We start from the raw sequence: 22,350 nt of genomic DNA, 5'->3' as shown, positions 1-22,350 counted from the left end.
GGAATTTTTCAAAAATGTGATTGTTGAAACAATTTTCTCCAAGACCTTGGACAGGAACGGCAAGTGGGACACAGGTCTAAAATTTGTCAGAATAGCAGGATCAAGGTTGGGTTTTTTTAGAAGATGTCTGACCACAGCATGTTTGAAAACAGTCGGTACAAAACCTAAGCTTAGGCAGCTGTTTATGAATATGAGGAGACAAGGACCCACTGTGTTAAAAACCTGCTTGAGTATCTTGGATGGAATAATGTCCATAGGACAGTTAGTCGGTCTCAACCCCTGGACCATCTCAGAAAGGAGAGACAGTGACACTGGCTCAAACACATTAAACACAGAGAGTACAGGAGAAGAGCACAAGTCAAAACTGTTACCCATATTGTTAATGCTCTGTCTAACAGAGGCTACTTTGTCGACAAAATGATGAAGAAAATCATCACAGGTTGACTTTGTTGCATGTTGGAGAACATCACTAGATGGATTTGTAACAGACTGAATAGTACTGAATAGCACTCTATCAATCAAATCAAATAACATTTGATAAATACTGACATTTAGCAGCTTTGACTGCATTTTGATAGTCAGTAAGACTGTCCCTCAATATTCCCAGTGATACATGTAACTTGTCCTTCTTCCACTTGCGCTCAGCCTGTCTGCACTGCCGCCTGAGGGCGCAGGTGATGTCATTAAGCCAGGGGTCTGGTTTGGATTTGGCAGACATGCATCTAAATGGAGCAATGATGTTAAGAATCCCTGAACAGGTGGAATGAAAGGAGGAGATAAAATCCTCTGGACACAGAGGAAAAGGGCCCTGGGAATAAAACGTGGTGTTCTTGAAGGCAGCAACAAATTCTCCGGCTGTGGTGGATGTGATGGTTCGGCGACGACCGGCTGGAGTGAGAGATTTGGCTGCAGGAAGAGGGACATTAAATTCAAATATGATAGGGAGATGGTCTGAAATGCAGAGGTTACTTATTTCTGAGGTGGATATAGACAGTCCGTGGGAGATGATCAGGTCCAGTGTATGACCGTGCTGATGTGTGGGGGCGTTTACTGTGCCAGGTCAAAAGAGATCAAGAGGCTCTGAAACTCTTTGGCCAGCTGACTGGATGGGCAGCAAACATGGATATTGAAGTCACCACAAATCAGCAAACTGTCATAACGTGTACGCAAATCTGCAAGTAACTCAGAAAACTCCGGAATAAAATCCTTGTTATATTTCGGAGGGCGATAGATGACAGCGCACAGAAGGAGACAAGCAAATTGGGCTAAAAATAGCTGAAGCTCAAAGCTATTGTAGTTTTTAGATGGGAGAAAACGGCAGTTCAAGTGTTGTTTAAAAACAGAAGCCAGGCCACCACCATGACTGGACACTCCCGGCGTACTGAGGAAAGAGTAGCCGGGAGGTAGGAGCTCGGAGAAGGCGCTGTTATCACCTGGTTTTAGCCAGGTCTCCGTGAGCATGAGACAATCCAGCTCATGAGTGGAAATAAAATTGTTCAGGATAAAGGACTTATTTGTGAGTGATCGGGTGTTTAACAGGGCTGTACGTACTGACCTACAACGCAGCAGAGGGCCTTAAAGTTATTAAGAAACATCCTAGTGGAATGTGTAGTTGTGGGCAGCCAGAGACGGTTAAACATGTGCTTTTATTTTGCCAGGTTCATGTAAGAGAAAGAATTCTTCTTTCTCTTGCTGTGTCCAAGTAAAAATAAACCAGCAATCTTGCTTCACCATTCACCACTACTAAACAAGTTATCGGTCAACACACCCTTCCCAAAATGGCACTGTCAAAAATAAGAAAAGTAGACACGGAGTGCAGAGTTTTCCAGGAAAAATGGACTGAGAAGTATTTATTCACAGAAGTGAATGCAAAACCAGCGTGCTTGGTATGTAATCAGCAAGTTGCAGTGTTCAAAGAGTTTAATATTCGGAGCCACTATGAGATTCATCATAAAGAAAGTATGACCACTTGAAAGGACAAATAAGACGAGAGATGAGATAAACAAATTGGTCGCTGGTCTGAAGAAACAGCAGTCTACTTTTACGCGCAGCTGCGATATCACTGATGGGGCTGTAAAAGCCAGCTACATTATTGCCAACGAGCTGGTGCAGGCATCCAAGCCATTTTCTGATGGGGAGTTTGTAAAAACATGCATGCTGAAGGCTGCAGAAGTCATGTGCCCTGAAAAGCGACCTGCCTTTGCCAATATTAGTCTAACAAGGAACACTGTCACAGATCGGGTGACAGAACTCTCAAGTGACTTGAGCAGCTAACTGAAAGAGAAAATCAAGTCATTTATTGCATTTTCAATTGCAATAGATGAGAGCTCCAATGTCACAGATATTGCTCAACTGGCCATATTCATTAGAGGTGTTGATGAAACTATGACCATCACCGAGGAGCTGCTTGAATTGATGCCCATGAAGGACACCACAACAGCAGATGACATTTTCAGGTCTTTCGTTGGAGCGCTGGACAAGGTGGGAGCGGACTGGTCCCGTGCCGTGAGCCTGGCTACCGACGGTGCACCATCAATGGTCGGGAGAAAGGCAGGCGTTGCCGCAAAATTCTGTGACAAAGTACAGACCGCAAATGGAGGACAAGAGTTTTGGGCATTTCACTGTATTTTGCATCAGGAGGAGTTATGTTGCAAAACACTGCAAATGGACCATGTTATGAATGTGGTTGTGAAAACTGTCAATTTCATCAGAGTGCGCGGTCTAAATCACCGTTAGTTTGACACATTTCTCAGTGATAATGACATTCATGCTGGCCTACCATACCAGACTGACGTGCGGTGGTTAACCAGAGGTGCAGTACTCAAGCGCTTCTTTGAGCTACGAGGGGAAATTGGACAGTTCATGGAGAAGAAGGAACTGTAAAGTAACAGTAAAGGAACTTAAATGCAAGGAATGGGTGCAGGATCTTGTGTTTATGGTTATATTACACAACACTTGAATACACTTAACACTACAGGGCCGTAACAGAGTTGTCACTCAATATTACGACAGCATAAGTGCGTTCAAGATGAAACTGTCACTGTGGGGGACGCAGCTATCCAATGGTGACACCGCACATTTCTCTTGTCTCACACCTGTACGTCTGAAGGCACCGGACCGTCCCGATAATGATTTGGATAAATATAAAGACAACATAACAGATTTGCTGCGAGAGTTTGAGCAGAGGTTTCAGGTATTCAGCGAACTTGAGAACAAATTTGACTTTTTTTCGCTCACCATTTACAGTGAAGCCTTCTGATATGCCAGCTGACATTCAACTCGAGCTTATTGACTTGCAGTGCGATTCCGCCATGAAGGATAAATTTGGGTCCGTGGGGCTGGATACGTTTTATCAATATCTCGTGACAGGTTACCCCAAATTAACAGCCATGGCTGCAAAGGTTCTATCCATGTTTGGGATTACTTATCTTTGTGAACAGGTGTTCTCCGTAATGAACAACAATAAAACAAAGCAGCGCTCAAGGTTAACAAATAAAGACTTGAATGACATTGTTAAATGTGCTGCTACTCAGGATTTGACACCTAATATCGATGCACTTGTGAAGGCAAAAAGATGCCAAGTTTCAAGAGCCAGCAGCAGCAAGTAGACTGCAGGAGTGCAGTGAGAGAGAGAAAAAAAGTGTGATGACACGAAATTTGTTTGCACTCATGAATACATATCATTAAAAATAAGATTAATCTGGTTTCATATTAAAGACAATTAATATTGTGCAGTATATTCTCAGCTTCAGCAGGCCCAGCCTAGTAGTTTGATCTGATGTAGTCTAATCTTATTGCCCATGCACTTCTATAACTCTTTATTTTATTTATTTATTTTATTTTGTATTTCTTTTTTTATTTATTTCAAAGCAGTATGACATTTAAGGCGAAAATATTTTTTTCATAGCTCCCACTTGAGTTTGTTTAGTGTGGTGAGTTGGTTCAGGTGTAAAACTGCATTCACTCAACTGTTAAAATAAACCAGTTGTTAACACATTCACCGCCAAACATGAAAATCATTCTTTTTCCATTGTTTGTGAATAAATGTGTTGTGCTTAGAAAAGATCCCTTGTCATCCGTGATTATAATATGAAGGGTAGGCTACAAATGTAGGCTGAATGATAAAGCATAGTACTGAAAAACAAAGCTAAATATTTGGAGTGGACATTCTTTTACTGATCCGGCTCACCTGAGAACAGAAAGTCTGGATCTGGCCCCAGAGCCAAACTGAGTTTGACATGCCTGTCTTACAGAGACTAGAGGACTGGGAGGACATCTCGGTACGGCATTAAACTGGTTAAAGTCCTATCTAGAAGACTTTGCAGAAAGTGACAAAATGTCCCTGACCTGGGGGGTTCTCCAGGGATCAATTCTGGCAACAATGTGTCCTATCACAACTCTACAGATGACACTCAGATCTATGTCTCACTGGAGCAGGTGAATATGAACCTTTGGATTCACTGTCACTGCATCCAACAGATCAGTGTGTGGATGCAAAACAACTTTCTTCCAGCTAAGCTCAGACAAGACTGAAGTCATAGTCTTTGGTCTACAGAAATAATGATAACGTGTCAGAGTCACCTCCAGTCTCTCTCTCTAAAACCTTCAAATCAGGCTAAAATCTTGGGTAATAATGGACTCAGACTTGAACTTTAACAGCCACATCAAATCAATAACATCTGCAGCTTTTTACCACCTAAAAACATCGCAAAAATCAAAGGTATACTGTCTAAACCAGGCTTGGAGAGACTTATTCATGCATTTGTCTCCAGTAGGTTAGACTACTATAACAGCCTGCTCACTGGCCTCTCCAAACATGCATTAATACAGCTGCAGTACATCCAGAACACTGCTGCTCGGGTGCTGACTAGAACCAGGAAGTACTTCACACATGTGTCCTGTGCTCAGGTCTATGCACTGGCTCCTGTGGCTCAGAGAATAAACTTTAAAGCAGCTCTGCTTGTGAACAAGTTTCTCCATGGCCCAGCACCAAAGAACATCTCCCACATGTTAGAGCCATATGAACCATCTCACACTCTGAGGACTTCAGGGACCGGCCTCCTGCTGGTGCCCAGAGTCAGGACTAAACATGGAGAATCAGTGTTTCAGTTTTATGCAGCTAAAACCTGAAGATGTGAGACAGGCCTCTACTTTGATGATGTTTAAATCCAGGCTCACTTAGCTGTGCATATGACTTTTTTTATTCTGCACTCTTCTTTTTTAATGTTAATTCTATGATGATTATTTATATTTATGTTTTATGTTATTCTGTAAAGTACTGTGAGATAATTTGTGTAAGAATTCTGCTATGCAAATAAACTTGAAATAAGTTTCCTCTGAAGGGTGGCAGGACGGGCCCTTAGGGATAGGGTGAGGAACTCAGTCACATGGGAGGAGCTTAGAGTAGAGTCGCTGCTCCTCCACATCAAGGCGAGCCAGCTGAAGTCGCTCAGTCATCTGTCCTCGATGCCTCCTGGATGCCGTTCTGGGGAAGTATTCTGGGTATATCCCACCATGAGGAGACCCTGGGGAAGACTCAGGACACGCTGGAGGGACTATGGTTTTCCATTTGTAAATTTATGGGGATTTTGACCTGTTAAGAAGTGCAGCTTGTGCAGTTCCAAGGACAGACATCAAGGACCATTGGATTATGTGATTTAAGCAGTTTGTTTTTCCTCTATCCATGGCAACCCTACATGGATCTATTAGATGCTAGCCAGCTAGCTCTGAAATGCTACAGACAATAACGCAACAGGCTTTCTACACCAAATGCTGCAGAAGACTTCAGGAGGAAACACTCATCAAAAACATTAAGCTAACACTCTGTTCCACTTTATGTTGTCATGTGGCAATACAGGAAATGCTCCACTGTGCTCCATACAACTTCACTAGAATCATTTGGATCATTTCAGTCCTAGAATTGGCCAATCTCTACAGAACAAAAAAGGTAAAAGGTAGCTGTTAACGTGAAAACTACCACTTCATGACATCACAAGGTGGAACAGAGCATTTTGAGCTGTGGAGATGTAGACAGACTATTAATAAAGGATTACTAAAACATGTGTTAATGAAACAAAACACAACTCCAGGTATGTGTATGAGGAGGTAACAATGTTAAAACATTGCTTACAGCTCACAAATATACATAGATTTTTTGTCATTTGTTGGCTATTTAAAAAAAACAAAAACAATTACTGGAATATTTTTTATAAATGCTTCTATAATGTTGGTTGGTATTTTGCAAGTCAAGCCATATAACTAAACATAGGCTATCTAAAAATGTCATTGTTGGGTGGAACCGAGCCACATTTAGAGTTCCAAGAAAGAGCGGCTCACAAACAGATAAAGAGTTGTGCAATGTAAGATGTGTTGCAATATTTCTACAGACATGACTTTTTGACTCTTGGTAACAACTCAAGTTCACATTCCAAAACTGAAGACTGATTTTATTTTTATTAGGTTTGGTTTTCTCTCCACTGTCCGAATGTGGAAAATGAGTTCTATCAGTGGCCATCAAAGTAGGTCCACATTAGACGAACATCGCCTTTACTCATTTCACTCCACAATGTGTTTATCTGTGCCTGTACAAACAACAGTTATAGCAGCAATGTTTTAGTGTCCATGCTAAATTACTTGATGCTCACACACATCTCTTAGCCTGCTGTCCAGTTCTTTGATTTGCTGTAGACTGGACATGGTCTGACAAATTTTGGGGTAAAGGCGTTGTGAATATAATGTGAATGTGAATTTGTAAATGAAATGACTGTTACCACTGGACTCCTGCTCAGCTTTCTCAATCAGGACGTTCATGTCTGGTTGAATCTCTTTGGTTGGAGCACTGCGTTGTTTCAGGGAGAAATTATGGAGTTTCATAGAGAGATGGTACCTCTGCCAATCACGGCCAGTAGAATTTATCCCTCAGTCATCCAGTAGGTTCCATAGTGGTCCATGGGTGTACACTAGTCTATGTGTCTTATACTTGTTCTGATACAGCTCAAGATCATTCTAAAGCTGTTCAGGAAAGGTTCATTTCTGTCCTGTGAATGTGACTTTTTCTTGTATCAATTCTTGCTCAGATGAGTATCTAGTTTTGATAGTACTTTTAGTAACTGATTTTTTTTATCCTTCGATAACCCTAGCTAGCGTTAAGTTAGTCGTCCAGGTCTGATCTATAGTAAAAGACAAAATTAAATCTGTCAACTGGACAAATATCTGTAGGAGAGAGGACGTTTCACTGCTCATCCAAGGCGCTTCTTCAGTTCTAGTCAGATTGCTAGTGGACACTGCTTTATATCTGTCTGAAGGAAGGGGCTAACTACACTGAAACTGTAAACAGCTATTGTCTCCAATTTCAGCTTAAACGACCTTATTCAACCTTTAACAATCCTGCTATTATTACAGTTACTTGGATGAGCAGTGAAACGTCAATTTGTTCAGTTGGCAGATTTCATTTCGTCTTCTCTTTGTGTTGTGTTTTGTGCAGGGTTTTTGATTCTAGTGAAGGTGTGTGGAGTTAAAAAACACAGAGGAGCATTTCCTGTATTACCACATGACATCACAAGGTGGAACAGAGAGTTTTCAGTTTGAGAGAAGAATTCAGCCTAAATATACGGAGTTTGTGTGTTAAACGTGTGAATGAAACAAAACACAAATCCAGGTATGTAGCAACAATAACATAGATTTGCAAAACTTTGCTGAGTCACTGGGAAGATGTGCAAAACCCCTATAGTTGTTGTGACAGAGACTTGGGTGACTGGATGTTGTTTCTGTTTGGCAATTTGCAGATAAACTAATTATTTATAGATCCTTGTCAGTCTGTCACCACACTGTCCTCCAATCCCAAATGGACTCCTGTCACATATTTTATTATTCATATGAATAACAGGTGACAAAGTCTATTGCATCCTAGACTTGACTGGCATCTGTGACTGCAGCTGGAAGATAGGTAGAACATTATTTGCTGAGGAAGGAAAATAAATCCATGGTGCCACAGAAACCAGCACTTGTGTTAAAAAACGTAAAATTATTTATTAAAGAAATAAAAACAATAGAAACATATATGCATTTCCCAGGTGACATTTCAGCACATACATTTTTATTTATTTATTTTAAAAGGGACATTGCATATTAATCAACATCAAACAGTGTAAATGTGCTTGAGTTAGCTGATTTCATCTCATTTCAATCAGTAGTCCCTTGGCCAGATGTGAAAAGACAGCCTAAAAGCGAACAGATATATATATATATAAAAAAATACATATAAAAAAATGACAAAATATACAAGAAAAAAGACAAATACATTATATACATTAGTGCTGGGTTTCTACAGGTCTACATTTTTGTGTAGACAAAAATTGACCTAGCTCAAGAGCTGTGTCCTTAGGTGAAACAGTGAAAGAAAGTTCTCTACAGAGACAAGAAAGCCTATGAAAACCTTAACCTTTTAATGGTTTCATCGAAAACAACTAGGCTTCTAGCAAAGGATTTACTGACACATGGACTGCATGGAGCACAACCATGGATGTATTAAAATAATTAAATGAACTCTGATAGATTACACAAGTGAATGTACTCGTCTGGTGAAGACAGCAGTGGTGATTGAGGTGGTGGTGTTATCAAATCAAATCAAACTTTATTTATAGAGCACTTTTCATACAAAAAAAAGTAACACAAAGTGCTTTACAAAGCATTAAAATCAGTCCCACCCACCAAACCCACCCAGCCACCCAACAACCCAACCCCAACACATCAATAATCATAACCAAACAACCCCCCACCCCAACGCACACTCCCACCCCCCACCTCAACACATGTTAAAATACCTCGGTTTCATTTAAAATATGTTTAAGTGGAACAGGCTGGATAAAGATGAACCAGATGAGAGAGCGCCACCAGAGGAACCATCTGCACCAGGAACAGGGTCACCCGCAGCCACAGGACACCAGCCCAGGGCCCCGAGAAGAGATGAGGTCAAGACCAAACCTCCAGGGCCCACGAGCCAGGGCCCAGCAGCCACAGCCAACCACAGCTCCCGGTGCAGAGGGCTCCTCAGAGGAAACACTGGAAAATCTAAAATGATTAAAAATAATAAAATAAGTCAAAACTAATAAATAAGTCAATAAATAATAAAATAAATAATAAAATAAATAAATAATAAAATAATCAATAAATAATAAAATAAGTCAAAACTAAACAAATCAATAAAACATAAGTAAAACATAAACACACTAGCCAGCCTAAATAAGACTAAATAAATAGAGAAGTAAACTAAAATGATAAATACTAATCAAAAGCTATGCTAAAAAGATGGGTCTTGAGCCTGCTTTTAAAAACCTGAATGTTCTCTGCGGCCCTGAGGTCTTTATCATACAGTCTCTGTGCAGTAACTTGGATTATAGCCCAGAGGACTGTGACAATTCTTCTCAATCCACCTCCATTATGGACATTATCACAATAAAGCATGGGGGAAATATTAGTATTAATGTTAGTATTCTTTAGGTCGGTTACAGAAATCACTACTGTACTGAGGCTTTGCCACTAAGTCTAGGGTCATCGAAGGCATGGTTTATTTTGCACATGTAAAAAAATCTGCTAAGTCTACAAGTGTCAGAACTGGTTGTCAGGCTGAACACATCAATTGTTTGTTTTGTTTTCCAAGGTAAGGCAGCAGCTCTGTTGAAACTGCTGTGAAACAGAAATATAGGAGAACACAGCATCTTGGCGCTCTCCATCTGTAGCAGGCAGTCTTGCTGTTCTCTGAACTTCACAGATCATAAAGGAAAACCTGTCCTGCAGAGGGCTTGGTGGAGCCATAGCAGCATTTAATTTTGCTTAAAAATGTCTTTCAAAAAAAAAAAAAAAAAAAGCGTGTTCTCCTTTGTATCTAGCCTGCAGGCCGAGGACGCAACCACCCATGTTGCAAAACAATATATAAGAACACTGAAAATTTCCATAGAGCAGGCTCTGCAAGACTCGCTGTGTCCATCAGAGAGAGCCATTGCACCACTAATGGAACAGCAGGCCTCTGTTCCTCTCTGGCTTCTCTGGTAGAAGCTCTCAGAAACAAGAGTGCAATAAGAATAGTGCCACCAGAGCAATGCCAAGCCGGCTTATATTTCAGATATTTCCTTGTGCCCAAAAAGGGAGGGGGGCTGCATCCTATACTAGCTCTGAACAAATATATTAGAACATATACATTCAGAATGCTGACACACATGACTCATTCTCATTCCACTCGTGGCATGGCTACATCTTGGGGAATACTGTACACCTCTACATCTCTGGGCACCTTGGTGGAGGAAATATGTGTGGCGGCAAGTTGGGCTACTCCATACACCTTTGCCAGGTTCTATAAGCTGGATGTCACTGGGTCCTCACTATCTCAGAATGTACTGAGCATTGGAGCGTAGCCCCAGATGCCTCAATGACTGGTGTTCGGGCAACCTTGCCTGGCAATGCAGGAGTCTTTACATCCCATATGTGAGATACCGAAACAAATGTTGAAAGACAACTTTAGATTAAAAAATGTACTCTGGTTTTCTGAAACATAAATGCGGTATCTCACCAGACCACCCTTCTTGCCTTGAGCGAGAATAGTATGCTTACTTAGAGTGGAGTGGAGACAGGTTGGGGTTCTCTTATAGCAGGAGGAAGTCCCGCCTCCTGTGCGAAGCATATGTCACTTCTAGGCTACCTGTTTGGAGAGCTGTCCCATATGTGAAATACCTCACTCATGTTTCAGAAAACCAGGTTTCATTTCTTAACCTAAAGTTAAGTACCATTTATGGTAGGAGGTCAGCGTAATGTTTTCTCAGAGTTTATTATTCATTATCAGTGTATTATTCAGTGTATTTTACTTTAGGAACTGCAGGTGCCATTGATGTCCTGCCAAAGGGTGTTAAGGCTGTGTACATTAGCCAACATAATAATAATAATAATAATAATAATAATAATAATAATAATAATAATAATAATAATAATAATAATAATAAAGTAGAAGTTTTGTTAACTCTTAATGTTGGCTATGTTTTAGTTTGCGTTATTATTATTATTATTATTATTATTATTATTATTATTATTATTATTATTATTATTATTATTATTATTATTATTATTTGGACGCTTCTTTCATAGGATTTTTCTAGAAACTCAAATCAGTGACGTTGCAGGGGGCGACATATCTATGCATTTATTAGCACTATGGCTTTTTCTATTTACGGACATGACATATATATGCAATATAGCTTTACCTTATATGTGAGGTCATAAATGAATAAATAAAAAGCAAATAAACTGGGCCTTATTCCTCGCTATAACCCTCTACACCCCTCGCACAGAATGGTTCAGTCCAGTGGAACCTCCCGGCTCCCGTAAGCGGTGCTGTGTTCATGTGTTTAGCTTGTGCTGCACACGCGAGTCGAAATAACATTTTTTTTTACGAGCTAGTGGGCTTTTCCTTATTTGTATCACATCGTTTTTGTCTGCAATATGTCGGCCCCTAAGAAAGGAGATCTGTCTCCGAGTGAAAAGGAATTGTTCGAGGTCATCACTGGAGGTAAGCCTCTTGTGCTAAAGCTAATCCCTAAGGAAAGCACAGGGTTAGCTAGCACCTGTTAGCATCTGTAACATTGAGTTTGAATAGCGATATTTTTGTTTTATTGTTATTATCCTATTGCCCCTAAAACCAAGGAAGTAGATTTTTAAAGTATTTTCAGTTATATAGCCTCCTAAAGAATTGCTAAGACGACGTTTTGGGAGGGACGAAATTTTTTTTTTCTGTAATGTAAATATTGAATTGAATTTGCCTTTTGGGACGAAATATACCACTGCTTTTACCCAGGATTACAAATATAAAAGTCTTTACCAGACACCACATCATTTTTGGTACTCTTATGCATGACAAACAATTTGATGTGATTTTAAATGCAATTTTGTTATGTGTAAATTACACAAATGTAATAATCCAATGCAATTCATCCTTCTTCACATTTCATAAAGAACGTGTCTTTTTTCTCATCTGTATGTGTTATCAACAAGAAATCTGCTGTAAAACTTAAAAATATGATCAATAAACTAAATCTTGAAGACAAACCGTAGATTATTATTGTTATTGTTATTATTATTGTTTTTCTTATTGTCTGTAATATTTACGTTGCCTATTTTGACTATGAATATTATTATATTACATTAGCCTATCTTGGCATCATGCAAATTAGCTTCACAAACTAACAAACTAACCCTAGCATGAAAGCTTAGGTACATTTGGTCTTAGTTATTTATTTTTTTATTTTTTTTGTGCTTTTAGGAAACGTCCAGGAGGCATCACGACTGTTGGGATGCAAAGATGTGCGGGTTAACTGTCTGGATGAGGTATATAAGTGACTGTCATGATCAGATGTTGTGTCATAATTTCAGCAGAAATTCATCAGCTTTTGAATTACAAAAGTGGAATCACCTTTGAATGACAATGCCTGTAGCGGCTTCCCTCAGCAAACCTTGAGGCTGCGGTGAGAGCCAGAGTGGGTCCTGGGCTGTAGCTTTGTGACGCGCTGGAAGTTTATTGAGGACAAATACGCTTAGATCCAATATGCGTTTGTTGGTGATTTATTTCGGCGAACACGCAGGCACACGGAGCATTCAGCAGCGCAGCAGAGAAAATAGAACATGGATTGACATAGATGGACTTAACAGGTTATGGCATAATAAGTAAATGGAGACAAAGCTAGCGGTCAACAAAAATTACAGCTACCCAGCCCTGACTCTCAACACTGTGCCCCAAGCAAGAGTTGCCTTTTCAAACGAACATGCACGCACACCTGCCCATATGAGCCCCGCCCCCTTGGCTCTCAACCAATCACACACACAAGCAGCAAACACACCGTGCACCCCTCTACCTGTCTCCTACAATGCCCTTTAAGGTGCTTCAGTAGTTTTTAAGTTTAATGGCCACATGTTAAGACTCCACTCAGTCTAAATTCAAGATGAAAATAAGGGAAGACCTAATCAATATATATTGCCCCCTTTTTACTATCATGTATTTTTTATTAACTTTTTGCCTTTTTTTCCTCAAATGACCATATTTCACTCCATAAGAGAATCTGCTATAGATGTGATTGAGGTTCAAGTGTCAGTGTTCAATACACTCTAAAATTCAAAAATATTACACTAGCCCAGTGGGGTTTTTTTTCTTGTTTTTCATAAAATTTTCTGCGGCACACCACTCATTAAAAGACTTACCAAATTACACCAATTTGCCAAAAAATGTCTTAATATTTTAGAATGATTATTGTTTCATTTTGCTTTTTCAACACTCCAGAATAGAAAATGATTTGATTAAATGCATGTGTGAAAAGCTATGAACTAGCGTATACATGTTTGGAGTTTACACAGCAAGTGTCTGATCTTAAAATTGCTCTTTTTGCACCATTTATACATTTCTCACAAAACAATTGCAATATCATAACTTTTTTTAATATATCTACCACGTATCTTGTCTATATTTTTCATTATCTTCATCTGCCATCTGTAAACATCATGTTACCATAGCAGTTGCTTTTATTACCCTGGGAGCCCATTATTTGGTGGCATATGTGTGAGACAAGAGCACTCGATCTGAAAAGGCTCTGGAGGCCCCGTGTCAGAAACAGGAGACTTTCAGTTGCCATTGTATTTACGGGGTTATTTAACAGACATTAGTGAAGGGCTGCAACAATGCATCAGATTAGTAGTGGTTGATAGATATTTGGTGGTTTTAATTAGAAGAGCAAGATGTATCAAATATAACATAATACTTGTTTTGGAGATGTGTAAATTTTTTATATTTTCTTCAAAGCCACAGTATATAACTTTTTAGACTAAAATAAAAGCATGTTTATTGCACTGAAAATTTTAGAAAAACATGTGTCCTTACTGTGCATCTCCACAAACCTGACTCTTATTTGGTCTTGAGGTTTGCCTCCTCCTGCTTGTCTCCATGGAAATGCTAATCTGTTGGCTATAATCTTCCACAGTATGGCATAAAGTATGGTTATAACTTTGTATTTCTAATATGCCACCTCCAGAAATGGCACCTTTACCTTTTAATTAAAGCCCCACAGTTAAGGTTTTTAGCCAAATAGATTAAAATCAAAGTGTGTGCTTTCATTTAAGGGTGTTTTTACTGCACTAAAAATCTTGAGAAATGTGCATTGTTACCGTGAGCGGGCATGCATGTCTAGCTGCTTATTGCCATCTAAAATTCTATTGATTTGGGAAAAATTTTTAGTATATAGCATACAGCACATCTATCTCTATGGAGAATGTTCTGAACTATGGTTACTTTCTATCTCTGTTGATTCATGCGGGTAATGTGCCAAGTTATATGGTTTTGCTTAAAAAACAACAAAACAAAAAGGGCAAATAAAGAAAACTAATAGGACAGAAACATATAGTTGCAAGTGACAATTCATTGCTGTTATCAGTTACAATTGTTACATAATTTTATATAATAACTTTTGTCCATAATCAAGCAGCTCTTAAACATTATGGACATTAACTTTTTATTTGTCTCTAGTATGGTATGACTCCTCTGATGCATGCTGCCTACAAAGGGAAAGCAGACATGTGCAAACTCCTGCTTCAACATGGAGCTAATGTGAACTGTAACCAGCACGAGCATGGCTACACAGCCCTCATGTTCGCCGGCCTGTCAGGTACTCAAGTTTAGCAACACTTATGAAAGCAATATACAAATTTAAGGCCCTCTAAATGATTATCTTTTTTCTTCCTTGTCTCTGTCTCAAGGAAAGACTGATATCACCGCCATGATGCTGGACGCCGGAGCAGAAACGGACGTGGTCAACTCTGTGGGCAGGACAGCCGCACAGATGGCAGCTTTTGTAGGTAGGGTTAAAAATGATAAGTTGCTTCTTAAAGAGAGGGTATTATACAAAATCAACTTTTTCGAGCTTTCTATTGTGTTATAATATTCCTTCATCAAAAACATGCCTGAAGAGGTTTCGGATGTCATCCGTGCATACTTGACTAATCTTGCGATCTCTCCTGGACCCTATCCGAATCAAACACTACAATTTCTTAAACCTGATGCAATGTGTTGTTTCATTAGTGAAGTGCGTGCCGATTGTGTTGCACAGAGCTGAATCTCCCTAAAAGTAGATTATTCAAGTTGTGGAGTTGCGTATTTGCTGTGGCTATTGGTGTTCTCTCTATAAATGCCTTCTGATGTGGATTATACAGATAGGCAGACGATGACTGCTATGTGCATTATGTAGTGGAATATTAATAATCAAAACCCAAGAGCCATTGAAGTAGAGAGGGGCCCTCTGAAGGTTAGATCCGGCTCTGGTGTTGTGATAGTATTCTGAAGGGGAGTGATCTAAATATGTAATGTGTTAGCAATGAATACACCATAGTGTAATACCCCCCTCTTTAAACTGTTTATTTTGGTCTGGTTGAAGAGCAGTATTCTTTTTAATCAACAACTCAGTTTGCAGTTCTTTGGCCATGTCAGCAATGCATTCCAGTACTATTTAAAAGTTTCTTAGAAAAATGAATAAAAGAATACACATAGCTTGGTCTTTTGTTGTGACGTGACATATCGCCTCCCAGAGGGCATTAGCACAAAGACAACCTGGCTCAGTATGGCCTTAGTCTTTTTAAAATGTGTTTAAAATGACCTTTATTAACAATATTAATTTTGATTTTGTATCATTATTGTTGTAATAATATTGTCAAAAGTATCGAAACATGCTTGCTCATTTGAACAAGTATCAATACTAAAATACTCCCATTCACATGACAGAAATAAACCTTTCCTGAACAACTTTAGAGTCATTTGGGGTTGTAACATAACAGGTATAAGAGACACAGACTACTATACACCCATGGACCACTATGGAACCAACCTGGACAACTGAGGAATTACACATGGCCAGGTGGTAACATAATTATGATTTAATGATGAAAAGCACATTTTATGTGTGTTGTATTATCATCATGGTAGTGGAATCGGTATTGTGTATCGATTCTATTACATAATTTTATTTTTATTTTATTTTGTTTGTCAATAAGATGAACAAGGCTAAATTTACCAAGGTTATTTCATTTTTACTTTATTTATTTTTTTACATTTATTCATCATGGTTGTTTCTCTGTTTTGTCGTCAGGTCAGCATGACTGTGTGACCGTGATCAACAACTTCTTCTCCCGAGCCAGACTGGACTACTACACCAGAGCCCAGGGGCTGGAGAAGGAGCCCAAACTGCCCCCAAAACTGGCCGGTCCACTGCACAAGGTCATCATGAGCACCAACCTCAATCCTGTGAAGGTAAAAACACAGGGATTCAACTAGAACTGTTTATAACTAAGAACCTAATACAAATGTTCTGTAATGCTTTATGGCATTAATAAGCTTTCATTTTACTGCTCAAAAATGCCCTGAAAAACTTGAATTCTTCTCTACAGATCTGGTGGTCTGATATCATTGCTAGTTTGTCTTGGAGGTGGAGATTTGTTTTTTATTGATTGGCTGTTGACCTGTTGTCTGCTAGGACTGGGCCATATGACATTTATGATTTTTTTTTTTTCTTGATTTCATCCATTTCAATTCAATTCATCTTTATTTCAGACTCATGGTCCATTTTTCAATCTAATCACTCTTTTTGATTAGACTTTATTTAGTATTACTAAAACAAATATCTATTCTCTCTTCTTTTCTTTAACAAGAATAAAATACTTGATAATTGCCATTCAAAAATAAAATGTCAGTAAAACCATGTGTTTTGGAAGTTTGACCAAAGTATTGTCTGTGAACCCCTCATTTAAAAGGCCTAAAGCTCATTATTGACCATTAGAAATGCCTGAATCTTAATGTTGATTAAAATGTGACTAATTGTACAGTCCTATATACTACTGTGACATATTTTTGGATGTCAGTTTTGAGAAAGTGTCCTGTAATGTTTTCCAGATGGTTCTGCTGGTGAAGGAGAACCCCCTGCTGGCTGAGGCTGAGGCTCTAGACAAGTGCCGGAGGGTGATGGAGCTGATCTGTGAGAAATGCATCAAACAGCAGGACATGAACGAGGTGCTGGCCATGAAGATGCACTACATCAGCTGTGTGCTCCACAAGTGTGTTGCCTTCCTCCGGGACAGAGAGGACAAGCTGGATGGGCTCATTAAGTGGTGGGTGCACTTCACAATTGGTAACACATGGTAAAGTGACTGTTCCTGATGTCAAACCATGAGAGAGGAACATCTTTGAGTGGGTAGTTTTAGCTCCACCCTCTTTCTGCATCTGTGATATTGCACCATGAAACAGAAGCAACTGTCTGGGATAGTATCCGGCAGTTGTTTCCATATGGTTTCCATCAATCTCTATCCACTTGGTGCATTTTCAAAAGTGTGAATACAACACTATGACAGAGAAGCATGTGGCTTGGCATATTGTCAGGCGCACACACACTGCACACATGTGTTTGTGGCTGCACAAATAACACAGTCTATAGCCATTGTTGTTGTTTTTTTTTCATTATGCATCATATCTTTCCACTCGCTCCTTGGATCAGAATGATTTGGGACATCGATGTTTTCCATTCAAACTACTGTCTGTGTGCACTCTAGCCTCTCTCTTGTTAGGTCAGATCATAGAAACATCACGACTGATGCACGTTTTGAGCTTATTTGCAGTGATGTCGTTGCTCCATTGATCTGGCCTTCCAAGAGTCAGTGGGACAGAAGAAAAAAAACACCTGATTGTGATGTGAACAGTTGAAAAGGTTGGTTGTTTCCTGCAGTTTGCTGAAGGGCAGAGACACAGACGGATTCCCAGTTTTTCAGGAGAAGTTTATCCGAGAGTCCATTCGGAAGTTCCCTTACTGCGACGCCACTCTACTGCAACAGCTGGTCCGCAGCATCGCCCCTGTGGAGATCGTAAGTCTTAACAAAACCTACATTACATACATATACATATAAACTTTGTTAGTTCAATGTTTTGTTAATATATTTCTCATAATCAATTCAGCATTGTATTTTGAATGTCCACAATTTGCCAATATAAAAATCCATGTACAAACTCAAAATTCACAATATTTGTCAAAAATAATAGCAGTTGTATATTTAAATAAGTAGATAAAATCATCCTTGAAGTACATTAAGGTGCAGTATGTGGAGGTGACAGATCACCTGTATGATGAGGAAATAGAAATTTAATGTGAACTTCACAATTTTCTTCATGAAGATAAGTTTTATTTATTTTTAAAGATTTTATCCATACTGTGGAAGATTATGGCTAAAGAACATCATTTCCATGGAAAGGTTTGTTGAGATGCAAGCCCACTCAGTGAAAGAATGTATGTTTTAAGTTTTTCAGTGAATAAAAACAAGTTGAGAACTTGAGAAAAACATGCTATTATTTTAGTCTATTTTTTTCTATAAAGTTACTTACTGTGGCTTTAATAAAAATGGCTTATTTAGGCAAAGGGGCAAATACTTCATATCAACCTCTACTAGACATTTATAAACCCATATGGGAAAAAAACTTAAATCAGTATTAAGCATTTTTAATAACAGCTCACCTTTATGTTAATTATAGGGCAATGACCCCACCGCCCTGTCGGTGCTGACCCAGGCCATCACAGGACAGGTCGGCTTCATGGACACTGAGTTCTGTACCTCCTGTGGAGAGAAGGGAGCCGAGAAGAGGTGCTCCATCTGTAAAGTGGTAAGACACATCACAGCAGCACAGCAATGTCAATTTCTCTCAGTCAAATTAACCAAGGTTCTTGATTGTCTTCAACTTGATATTTCTCTCTTCGAAACTCATTTATACAAAATGTCTTCTCCTCAGGTGATTTACTGTGACCAGACGTGTCAGAAGCTCCACTGGTTCACTCATAAGAAAGTGTGTAAAAAGCTTCAGGCGCAGAGGGAGAAGCACGAGGCGGAGGTAGCCAAACTCAGACAGCAGCAGAACAAAGGTAACACAACATCTGTTAAATCTACTGCCTGCATACATTTGATTATGTAAGGAAACTTCACAGATTGCAGATTTGTTGATATTGCACAAAGTTCAGTCTTTTTTTTGTCAGTATAAATAAACTGTGAAACTATTTGTTCACAATAGCTTCAGTAAGTGGATCTAAAAGACACACGATACACAAAGATTAATATAATAATGGATGAAGGTTCAACATTTGTGGATCATAAATGTAGATATTTCTTCTTCTTTTTTTAAGTTTATCTCAAATGTTCAGTCAAGAAATGGCCAAATATACACTACGAATGAAAAGTTTGGACACATCTTTTCATTTAATGTTGTTTTTCTTTACTTTATACTTTTCAGATGCATACAGAAGACATCAAATATAAGATAAGGAATTACCATGTACATAGTCATGAAAATATAGAGCAAAAAAAGTGTGTCCAAACTTTTGACTGGGAGTGTAATAATCCACTGCAAACAGTAAAACCCGCTTTGACCTCTACAAACATGCTCTGAAATGCATTATTAGTTATAATTTAGAAGTTCAAATTTCTGTCTTCTCTTGAATATCTCTGAACATGTTTCGAATGCCCATTGTGAACTGAGCCTTCACTTTAAAACTAATTATAATAAATGATTTGCTTATTTCAGAAAATGCCAACGCGGTTCAAGAGACCACAGAGTCTATGGAGGGTCTGTCTGTGAAAACCAACAGTGAAGGAACAGAAAGTGAAAAGGCAAACTGTGTGCCCATCACTGCTGCAGGCAACTGAAACAACAACACTCAAACTGAATATAATAACATCATGGAGACCAAACTATATTTATTTACTTCTGTCACCGTGGAAACCTAGGATGTGCCACTGAGACAAGACATGTTATTTTATATTGTTGTTATGAATGTGTGTGGGCTAAGAAATTACATCCAAGCGAGTAATTATGACTTAAGAATATACATTTTTGATCTGATTCTGACTGGTTATTGCTATCCCTGGAATGTTCCACTGTATGGCATTTAACATGTAACTTGCCCTATTTGTATATTACCATGAAGACGAGCAGGTGGCACAAGTCATATCTGTGGAGAGGTGACTAAAGCTGGACGATGTGTGCTTACAAGATCGTATGGCTCTATTAGCATAACCTTTACAGGGGATTTTAACTGTTTACTTTCTAACTGTTCACTCCCGTTGCTGACAGCAGAGGGAGCTCCAATGCCTAAATGCCTCATTGGAAATCCAGACATTAGTTCAAGTTGAAAAAGGTGAAATACTTCTCCCAAACTGACCAAAAGTATGTTATAAAGGGAGTAAAAGACACAAGAATGCATTATGTGTTTTTAAAAAGTGTACATAGCTAATATTTTACAGATTTAGTTTAAAAAATCTCAAGTCATTTTAACTCATGTAGAAATGGAGTTTTTGCCCTGTGCTAATTCTGCCTTAAGAATTTGTAGCAAAATGTGTGGAGCTAGCCAATAACAGCCTTTGTATGTTGTGGTTTTTGTTGTGGATTGAGGGAGGAGCCAGATAGCAATGACCAAAAGAGAATATTTTGAGTAGAAGAGTAGAATAATTATTAATGCTCAGGATTTGACAAGACATAATGTAATATGTATAATATATGTAGTAATAATAGCTTGTGGTAGGACGGGAAACAGCACAATACCATCTTGTCCTCTAATATCACGGCCTTAAGGTTGTATATTTATAACAATAAAAAAAAACAAAAAAACATTCTTTTATGTGTTTTTATTGGGATTGGCTGTTTTAATTAATTTTAGGTATATGGAAATGAAATTTATTGGTTGAAGTACAGACGTGTGACCAACAGAGGGCACCATTACCATGTAGTGAGCTGGAACATTAGGGACTTGAAATCCAGTTTGTTTGAAATTTTGACTTACAGATACAAGCTAAACATGTTCAAATCAAATACAACTTTTACTGATAACAACTGTAATGATGATTTATTTTAAATTACAAAAACATTGGGCATGATAGCCCTATTGTTTATGTTACAATCAGAAAGCCTCATTTGGGTTGCCACATTCAATGGTGAAATCAAGTTGATTTAAACTTAAAATGCCTCTTTCTGATCTGACTGTTTACTACCTAAACTCCAGCACCTACAGCCAATCACGAATCAGTGCTAGTTCAGCCTCTGCAGCTCAGTGAGTGAATTCTGGGGGCTCTGAGCTTTCACATAAACTGAGAATGAGGCAAACTTGTATGTGTCCGCTATCTGCAGGTTAAAGAACTAGCAACACAGGTTCAGTTGTGATTGTAGTACCCTTTTTTAAAGAATGTTACTGTGTGAATTGTACTTAATTAATACAGCATTTTATACGCAACCTTTTAAATATAATTAGCATAGTATTATAGAATTGTTGGTGTTTTATTTTCTGTGTGTATTTAGTATAAGCTTTACTGAGGGGAGCTTTGGTAAATACAGATCAAAGGTTGAGTTAACACTAAGCCAACACAAACCAGAGGTGTGATGTTGCAATTGTGCGTTAAATTCCACTAACTCCCATTACAAACCACATGTCCTCTTCTGCAGCTGGACCACCTGAGGCTGTGTAAGTTTAGGACTCAGGGGCTGTTTGAACCAATTGTATGGACCATTCATATGTTATTAAGTGGTTGTCAGACTGTACATCTGTCTGTTTAGTAATAAAGTCTGAAAATAAATGCAGATTTTTAGTTTTAGTTTACTTCCAGTGTGCCGTTGGAAGGCTACATGACAGGAGCCCGAGCGTATTACAGCATTATGTATTTATTTATTTAGAAACGGGATAGCACATATTAATGAACGTACATAAATATGTAAAGATGATACATTTTAGCCACCTTCAAGCCACTCAAAGCACCACACACCCAGTGGATCTGACAGCTCTACCAAACGTATACATCGGGGGTGGGATTTGAACTGGCAACCTTCAGATCAGAGGATGAACACTCTACCTATCTATATCGAGTGGCATTTGAAAAGCACAATGCGTTGCGGTCTGTGTGGACCCTATGTGACCTCCAGGTGTGGTTTATGCTTTTGTTCCTCTCTCTCTCACTCTTTTGCTCTCACTTTCTTTCCGAATCCTCACTACCTGAACCCCAGCACCTGCAGCCAATCATGAATGAGTGCTAATGCAGCCTTTGCAGCTTAGTGAGTGAATTCTGGAGGTTCTGAGCTTTCGCATGAGGCCTGTACATAAACCGAGAATGACAAAAATGTGTGTGGGGGTGTGTGTGTGTGTGTGTGTGACCTCTATGTGCAGGTTAAGACATTGGCAACCCAGGTTCAGTTGTGATTTAAAATGAAATGCAGGCTACATTCAGTCCCTTTAAAGTAAAATTTCTTGTAACTACATAAAC

General features: G+C 38.9%; 1 protein-coding gene across 1 annotated transcript; it reads left to right on the top strand.

Moving 5' to 3' along the window:
* The first annotated feature begins 11,339 nt into the window (after window positions 1-11,339).
* On the top strand, window positions 11,340-20,694 carry ankmy2a (ankyrin repeat and MYND domain containing 2a). The gene is made up of 10 exons (XM_033981241.2): window positions 11,340-11,554; window positions 12,305-12,369; window positions 14,552-14,690; window positions 14,782-14,880; window positions 16,164-16,324; window positions 16,964-17,178; window positions 17,790-17,925; window positions 18,587-18,715; window positions 18,842-18,971; window positions 19,628-20,694. Exons 1-10 carry the CDS (start codon window positions 11,488-11,490, stop codon window positions 19,747-19,749), a joined length of 1,263 nt encoding a protein of 420 aa, XP_033837132.1. The 5' UTR covers window positions 11,340-11,487; the 3' UTR covers window positions 19,750-20,694.
* The last annotated feature ends 1,656 nt before the right edge of the window (window positions 20,695-22,350 follow it).

This window comes from Periophthalmus magnuspinnatus, chromosome 16 (genome assembly GCF_009829125.3).
Source record: "Periophthalmus magnuspinnatus isolate fPerMag1 chromosome 16, fPerMag1.2.pri, whole genome shotgun sequence".
Lineage (NCBI taxonomy): Eukaryota > Metazoa > Chordata > Actinopteri > Gobiiformes > Gobiidae > Periophthalmus > Periophthalmus magnuspinnatus.
This window is presented reverse-complemented; position numbering and strand designations above follow the sequence as displayed.

Coding starts and splice junctions, on each gene's coding strand:
- ankmy2a (XM_033981241.2), top strand. CDS start 11,488: ATGTCGGCCCCTAAGAAAGGAGATCTGTCTCCGAGTGAAAAGGAATTG. Junction 11,555..12,304: donor GTTCGAGGTCATCACTGGAG/GTAAGCCTCTTG, acceptor TTGTGCTTTTAG/GAAACGTCCAGGAGGCATCA. Junction 17,179..17,789: donor CTGGATGGGCTCATTAAGTG/GTGGGTGCACTT, acceptor TGTTTCCTGCAG/TTTGCTGAAGGGCAGAGACA.